This window comes from Talpa occidentalis, unplaced genomic scaffold (genome assembly GCF_014898055.3).
Source record: "Talpa occidentalis isolate TD23 unplaced genomic scaffold, MPIMG_talOcc4v2.1 talOcc4.4, whole genome shotgun sequence".
Classification (NCBI taxonomy): domain Eukaryota; kingdom Metazoa; phylum Chordata; class Mammalia; order Eulipotyphla; family Talpidae; genus Talpa; species Talpa occidentalis.
In genome coordinates, this window is record NW_023604295.1 from 43,956,450 (window position 1) to 43,964,985 (window position 8,536).

The 8,536-nt window shown below is 39.9% G+C and overlaps 1 protein-coding gene across 1 annotated transcript in view; it reads left to right on the plus strand.

Moving 5' to 3' along the window:
* HACD2 (3-hydroxyacyl-CoA dehydratase 2) overlaps positions 1-8,229 on the plus strand; it is an 85,834-nt gene extending 77,605 nt beyond the window's left edge. The window contains exons 6-7 of the mRNA XM_037525431.2: positions 266-444; positions 5,135-8,229. Of these exons, the coding sequence (XP_037381328.1) occupies positions 266-444; positions 5,135-5,217 (262 nt within the window). The 3' untranslated portion in view covers positions 5,218-8,229. The remainder of the gene's footprint in view (positions 1-265; positions 445-5,134) is intronic.
* The last annotated feature ends 307 nt before the right edge of the window (positions 8,230-8,536 follow it).

Genomic DNA, 8,536 nt, shown 5'->3' on the forward strand with positions numbered 1-8,536 from the left:
AGGGACTTGTTTTGAAAAGTTATTTTTCACTCAGGACAAATTTTCAGGCTGACTGAATACATTTATTTTAGAACTTTCAGAAATATAACTGCTATAGGCCCTTTTCAAAAACGGACTTATAAATCCCAGTTTAAATAGTAGGTAAATAGGAAAATGAGTGAACAATAACTTTCTAAAGGACCAGTACTGGTAAGAAGGGTGGGAGTGTATCTTCCTACTAATGCTGGTTTCAAGCTTCAGTAATGAATATTTTGTTTTGTTTTAGGTACACACTTTTCATTGTGCTGTACCCAATGGGAGTGTCAGGAGAATTACTCACAATATATGCTGCTTTGCCCTTTGTCAGACAGGCTGGCCTGTATTCCATCAGTTTACCTAACAAATACAATTTCTCCTTTGACTATTATGCATTCCTAATTCTGATAATGATCTCCTACATTCCACGTAAGTAAATAATTATGCATATATCTATTTATGTTTTTTAAGTTATGCTTTAAAAATAACTAGAGTTTAAATGCCGGTGGTTGCTTTTACACACTATCCAAGTAAATGTAAATCTAATTTATTGGAAACGCTTTGTTTTTTATTGAATGCTGACTGTCAAGGGGAACTTTTCTCTGGTAGCAATTGAATAAAGATGAACCCTTCTCAGTGCAGCTGCCAAAATGAAGCCCTTCTTAGTGTGTGGGCTTGAAACAGTGATTACCAGAATAGGTTAACTATATATTGAAGGAAAGTACTGAGTGGAAAACAGAAAAAGCCATTAAAGACCTTACTTTGACTTTCTGTCTCTTGAGAACTGCTTACTGTGGTATCTGAAAAACATTGTAAAAAGATTGTTGCATTGTTTACTGTATCAAAATAGACAGTTACTTCATTTTAAGGAATCAGTTAACTCAATGAATAACAAAATAAAAATAGATTGATTTATTTTTTTCTATAGTTCTCATTTTCTTGCTTGGAAACGAGCACTTAAAGCCATCTAAATGGGACATAGTGTTCTCTTCAGGATGGTTTCCAGTTATTTTAACAGTTCTGCTAAAGATTTAAATATATGGATTATCAGATGTGCCTGTAAGCACTTGGTAACAGAGAAAAGGGGATGTCAGAGGCTTCTATGAGGCGAGTCCTGCTTGCTGAGGAAGAGGAATTTAGTCATTTTCATGAATTCTAATGTTCAGTTGAAATCCTCTGAGTGATTTCCACATATCCAAAAGGTTGTTGATCTACCCAAGGTTATATGATGTTAATGTTTCTTCCTGTTTATTTCTGAAACTATTATTTTATGGCTAAATGTTATTTTAGTCTATAAGATGCTATATTCTCCCCTGAACTTCAGGTTAAATTCAGACAGGAGGGTTGGATTTCTTTTCAGCCCACAGCATCAACTGAGTGAATCATCTTAACAAGCATAAGCGACATGTTTGTGTCCCTCTGTGGAAAATTGCATTTCATGCATTATGAGAAAAAAAAAAACTACATCCAGATTTCATGAGAACATTTATCTTGAAGAAATTCTTGGATGCAGTTCCGCTTCATGATTCATTTTCCACTCTTTGTTAATTATCAAGTCCTCCACTTTGGTGCTGGAACCATGGTAGCTAAAGGCCATCTCTTCGAATGTAAAAGGTAGTTAATTTTCAAACAAAAGATAAATATGGAAGAGCCTAAAAATGTAAGTCATAAAAATGAGCCTTCAGTTTTTCACCTTTCTAATTCTATTCCTTTAGAGTTTCACATTCCAGTTTCCAGAGCAACAGCTCTCAGTTGCAGCTCTGCTGTAACCCAGAGGAACACATATTCCAGTGGGCACCACAGGATTTACGTAAATTCAGCTGAAGTTTTTGAATGACTGGGACATAGATGTCATATGTGATAACTAGGAAAGGAGTAGAGAGGGCATCATAAAATCAAACCTATATCAAGGTGCTACCACACTGGCAAAATCTGTGACCCTTATCTCAGAGTTGCTACAGCATTTCTAGTCTGCTGAAGTCCCGGCTTCATTCCATGGTCAGCTCGCTCTCTCAGGGGCAACCTGGGTCTGTCTGCTCCTCACATCTTTTTTGTGCTCTGGTGGTCAGCCAGTGCCCAGCCCTTTGCCTGTGATCTCTTGTTAGAGTGAAGGATCCTGAGCAAGCCTAGGCAGCCTTCCCTTCGCGATAGGATTCCTGCAGGAAAACAAACCCAATTCTGTGGGATTTTCCTTTTGACCTTGAAAGAGAGAGTAGAGAAAAAACAGACCAGCTGCCCTTCAGAGAATAGGACAAGACTGTCCTCTCAACACAAGCCTGCTTTTTTTACCTTAATTCCGTCCCCTTTCTTCCATCCTCAGCCTCCTTTTGGCAAGAAACATGGCTTGGTTAAAGTCTGTATTATTTCTTTTTTAAGGCAGCTTAACTCTTATGGAACAAACAAACAAACAAAACAGTTGATGTCAAATAAGATTAAAAGATTCCCTCCAAATCCCTGGCTCCTCACCAGGCTCAAGATGGCAGCTGGACCATGTCTCCTACTACAGACCATTTGGTTCGTTTTCTGGCTTTCACTGTGCCCTGGATGTTTCTAGTCATTTCGGTTGTTAATATTGAGACCAATTTGTACAGTTCATTCCAGCCAACTGAGCATTTTCAACTTCCCAGAACCTTGTATTTATAAGAAGAAAATGCAGAATTAGGAGAGGTTGCTGTCAACATGCAGTCTTCTTTACCCAATTTGGTTTTCTTTCTAACCTTAAGTTTCTTTTAATTCTTAGTGGATAGTTGATGATGAACATGTATTATATAAGGTAACACCTTTTCTTTATGGTCCTGACCTCTTGTTGCAGGTATATCCCAAATTGGGGCTCATGAACCATGGCCCCACAAATTTTCTTATGTTGAGGTGTCTTGGGGTCCCTTGCAGGTACTCCCCTCCTGCTCTGCTTCAGTTGAGTGTGTGTAATCAGCAGGGCTCAGTAGACGTCTCAGTCCTGTTTACACCTTCCAAATTGGCAAAAAGTTGTTTGAGGGAAGGGAGTAGGGAAAAAGGATAAGAAATGCTGGTGTAGGGTGAGGACACCAAGAAGCTGGGGCACTCTCTAGATTATCAGTAGCCACAAGCCACATTTTCTCTTGGGTACCTCTGGAAGATGAAAAGTCCGTATCTGCCCTCCATCTCTGACAGCTGACCCTTTGGGGAGCCAGCATGCCCTTGCCTGTGGTGATGAAGCTATCGAAGGCTGTCCTACTCTGATTGCCTCTCAGCACCGAATGGATGGCTCCCTCGGCCCCTCTGACCGGCTGTAAGGCTGAGGTAGCTGCCCTGTGTCAGGTGATATGACCATAAATGCAATCAGTGGACAAGTCCTTAACTAACTTTGCTGCAAAGTTTCTCTTTATTAAAGTGTAGCTATAAAAATGTGACTGGCCCCACATTTTTAAATGATTACAATTAGCATCCCTATGGTTTAATTATATCTTTCCTTCCAGTTTTAAGATTATAGAGCTTGTCAAATTTGCTGGCTTTCATACCAAAATAGTTCTCTCGCTGTTGAATTATATGCACAAGCTGGGTCTTTTCTGCTCATAACTTCCTGCCTGCAAGTAGTACGGATGGATAGCAGCCCTGTTCAGCGCCGGGCCTCCTCTGCAGTTGATCGGATCTGTGTGCACACACCCACTGTCTTAGAGTACTTCGGGAGGATCATTTGAAATTTGGCCAAAAGTTGGAACCCATTTAAAAAGGAAGAAACTGTCAGGGGAGAGTTGGCAGTAGTAGAAATTACCTCCCCCAAAATACTGTCTAAAAAAATAGAGAGTGGAGCTATTGAGAGGGGGGAGGGGTTGTGTAGTGAGAGGAAAGGGAGAATATTGTACACCCAAGACCATCTCCCTGGAGCACTTCACATGGTATGAGCCCCCAGCCGCAGTAACCTCATAAAGGCAGGGCGTGTAACTGGGCGCTTCCCAGCAGGGACACTATCGGTATTCGAGGTGAGACAAGTGTTAGTTGTGGGGGACGGTCATATAGTTTATTTTTTAACATTTCTGGCCCCATATGTTAAATTCGAATAAGCTCTCCCCTCCCCCCACCCTGTTTCCAGTATTTCCTGGGGAGGTATCACCACCCCTTTCATTTGAGACCCTGTACTTTTTAAAATAATTTATGAAATGTCCAAGATCAGAATTTCCATTGCTTAAGATACTGACTTCCTTTTCACAAGAACTTTTTTTCCGATTCCAGACCTGGGTTAGTCATGTACAAATCAAATGTCATAGTACTTCAATCTTCCTATGTACAGAATCCCCTTCCTTGGAATTATTTTTGGGAGATACCCCAGGTGGCAGAGCAGTGACAGAAGGGCCCTAAACTCAGAATCAGGAGCCCAGAGGCTGATACTGATTTGCCAGTGATTTGCTGTGAGATCCCAGGCTGGTCACAGTGATTTGCTGTGCAACCCCAGGTTGCCTACCCTCTCTGGGGTTGAATTCTCTCTTCTGTGAAACAGAAATACTGTCTCCATCACTAGAATTTTTCATTTTGTTGTGAAATCAGAGAATAAATGTGAAAATAATGAGCACAAAGAATATTCTTTGGCGGCTCTATGGCATCTTGCGTGGTAATGATAACAATAGTGTCTATCATTCCTCTCCACGCCCTCTACTTCCTCAGCTAAAGCAGGAAAAGAAGTCTCTCTATTTTACCCCCTTCCACACCTACCTGTTCCCTGTTTCCTTCCTTGCTTGATGAGAAGGCAGTCAGAGAGGACAAGTCCATGTGCTTTAGTAGTTTTGTTTTGTTTTTTTTAAAAGATTTATTTTTATTTATTTATTTATACAAGCACTGGGTACAGTCAGAAGCGCGGGAAGGTGAGAGAATTCACCAGAGCCAGAGCAGGGAGCAGAGCAGGCAGAAGGACCGAGCTCACTGCTGAGGGGAGCAGCGGGCGGAGGAGAGGTCTGCGCGCAGTGTGGGACCCTCCTCCGGTGGCCGGGGAGCAGCCGGGGATCGAACCGGCGCTGCAGAGGCTGCCGGCAGCTTCGCAACCCAGCGCTCAACTGCTGCGCCACCGGGGAGGCCCAAGTCCATGTGCTTTAAATACAACTTGCGATTTTAAATTATTTCCTTAACCAAGTCTTTCTTTTCTTTCCAGTTTTTCCACAGTTATACTTCCATATGATACATCAGAGAAGAAAGGTCCTTTCTCATACTGAAGAACACAAGAAATTTGAATAGTTCCTGCTTCCCGCACCCTCCCCCACCCAAAAAGACAAACTTTTCAAAGATCAAAAAATGCTGCAGACTTTTTGAGTTCCCAATCCGTTTGATAAAAATAAGTAAGAACTATTTTTAAAATATTAAAAAAAAAAAAAAAACAGAAACCAAAACCCAGTGTCACACTGGCCTGGGATTTTCTATTAAAAAAAAGGTAATAAAGCTGTTACATAAAACATCCTGCCTGGTCCACGTCAGCATGCTCTCCCAACCAGCAGTCCCCAGTATTTATCATGATGGCGCTAGAAAGGGATTTGGCATTTTATATCCTCCTATTTCCTTCCCGTATCTGATAAATACAGATCTGTAACACTAACTACTTGAGAGTTACAGTCTGAGTAATGAAGTCGCACCAACTGAATGCCCAGCCTGCAGTGGAGTTATGTTCAGTCTGCAGTGTGTTTAGCGTTCCCTTTTCAAAGTGCTTGACTGCATGCTGGAAACTCTTTGTATTTTTGAAGCAGCAAACTTTGTTCTCTGGAATGCTCTGAAGTTATGACTGGGTCCTAGCCCCTCATATCTAGTGAATGAGTTAAACAGTATATATGTCTGTGAAGCTTGGGGTAGTACCCATAATCAGAAAACAACTAGAATCCTTTTGTTTTCAACTGAGTCATTACTGCCTGCCACTAAGAAACGTGCTTGAATTTAATAAGTATGTATACATTGTAGAGAAGCTACCTTATCTGGAGCTCAGCCTCGCTCATATTCTAACAGTTCTTAGAAAGGGGAAACTCGGTCACTGGTAAATGACAAGTACCTTTCAGTGCCCTTCTCAGAGGATCTCTGAGTAATGTATTTGCCTGTAACTTTTCTCGCCTACGGACCTGAAGCCAGGCTGGTCACAGGAGTAGAAAGCACAGGGAAGGTGTTACCTTAAAAATCTAGTCCAGAAGAACATTCAGGAATAGGTTTACACACCCTTACTTTGCTTTTAATTTTTCATTCAACTCTTCTGTGTGGCTCCTTTTCCTGATTATGGTCCCGTGTAATTCCCACCACATTGTAAATCCAAAGGCAGAGAGGTTTTCCAGTTAGGCAGTCGTGAGCTGAAAGCAGTATTGGCCCTGCATGTTGGAGCAGCCAAGAAACACTTTGGTCATGTGGACCTTGTCTAATTAAGCGTCGTGTCTTCGTTCCATTTAACTGCTCAATTGTGCATTTAAGACCCTCCAAGAGAGGGTTAAATGAAAATGTAAAGCCCAAGTTCAGATGTGTGTGAGATTTTAAATGCAGAATATTCTTTGTGAAACCTTTCTTCTTCTTTTTTTTTTTTTTATTGGTTACACTTTAAAACTTCATGTCTGGCTAACCAGCATACTGAATAGTTATCGTTTAAAATATAATTGCTAATATCAGAAGAGTATCATAATGGAAAGATAATTTTTGAATGTTTATTTTCATAGAAGATGAAAATGAGAAAATATGCACCCTAAAATTTAATGCAGACAGGTGTGAAATAAAATTTTATTTTCGAATTGAATATTAAAATTCTGCTTCTTAAAGTCAGCACTCTTAACTTGGACATGCTGGGACTAGAATCTGTTCTGTTCTTGTACTGGATAAACAAAATATGTGGGAAAGATTGTTTTTAATTGCCTTTTCTCTTTTTACTTTACCAAGATGTCTTTCTACTGTAAAATAGAATAAAACTGGGTTGTATTAGCCTTATTAATTGGGGTAAGATTTTTGGAATAGTTATAGGAGATGGGATGAAAAATGTAGGTTTTCCAGGATTGCTAAGTTTTATTCAGGCCTATCTGTAATTTTCACTATGAAAAGCAGTCTGTCCTAGGTAGGCTGGTGGTATTGCATCAAATTGAACTTTGGCAACAAGAGCACAGTGAACAACTCCCATCTCAAAAAGGATCTGAACCTCGGTGTGGTCTTATACATCAACATTTAGAATGCTCATAGCAGACAAGTAAGGCCCGTCGCCACGTCCCTCAGTCACCTCTGTCAGTAACTACTTTAACATGAATTAGTTTCTCCTTTGAAGTGGTGGTGTTGGTTCGTGAATTGAGAACATCTAACTCCACTGAATGTCCCATCTCCTTAGGAAGTGTGAATGAGGAAGATGGTGTTTTGGTGACTTTCTTGTTAGGCTGATTTTTTTTTTTTTTTTTTTTAATTTTGGGCATAGTCAGAGGCCTCCACCTGACTGGGTGTTTCAGATCCCCCGGGGGCCTCTGGCAGCCAGCCCTTTGAGGTGCACAGCAGTGGTCTGTAGACACATCTGCTGATCTTCATCTTGCTGTGTTCCATTTGCTAAGATTGGGATCATTCATTTAACGTGTACTGACTGCTATCAAAGGCACCCAGAGAGTTAGTCACAGAATAAAGAGCGTCCTCCCAGATGAAAACATTCCTCTGGAACCAACTTCCGTCAGGAAGGGTTTAGAAGACGTAGTGTTAAAGAGGCCTATGGAAATTGTGCCCTCACTTCTACTTGTTTTTTTGTTTGTTTGTTTGTTTGTTTGTGTGCTGTTTTGTTTTTCATTTATAATAAAAGGTTGACATTGATGTGGTACAACCTGCAAATTATTTTCAATTCTGAGTTTCATATAAAACATCAAAATCAGTACACACCACTCCTTCGAAGTTTGGGTAAAAAATTATACAACCATATATATACTCATTTTTGTATTTTTTCTATGTTGTGAAAACCAAAATTGTAATTTTATAAGTCTTTGATTCACTAAAATTATATAATTTAAATGTATTTTTTGTATATTTAGAAATAAGGAGTTCAAAGACTATGCTTAACTTTCTATGCATGCATTTGGAAGCTGTTTTTACCTGATAATGTAGTAATAAGTTGTATTCATAAGATACTGATCTGTGTTGCATTTCAAAATAAACTGGTGTGTGCTATGCCTGGATTTGAAAAACTGACTGACCAGTGAGTAGTGATTTTCCACATTAAACTGGCTTGAATGTGATGTTACAGGAATATGGAAGTGCGTCTGTTTTGTTATGGATTCCAGCTCTTTCTTTGACAGCTTTAAAATCTATTTCTATTTCTACTATTCATAATGGTTCTGCACTTACTGGAGAAAGTAGACAGATTATATTAAGAGATTTCCAAAAAGTCTTTCTTCCTGCCAGTCAGACTTCAAGCTTACCAAGCCAGTCTCCAACCTGGTTGGAAAGGGACAGGTGGGAGTTCTCATGTAAATGACCAGGAAATATAAGAAACTGATCAGCAAAAGATTGAGGACTCTTGTCTTACAATGTTTTTAAATTGAACTTTCCTGTATAAATCAAAAAGGGAAATTCT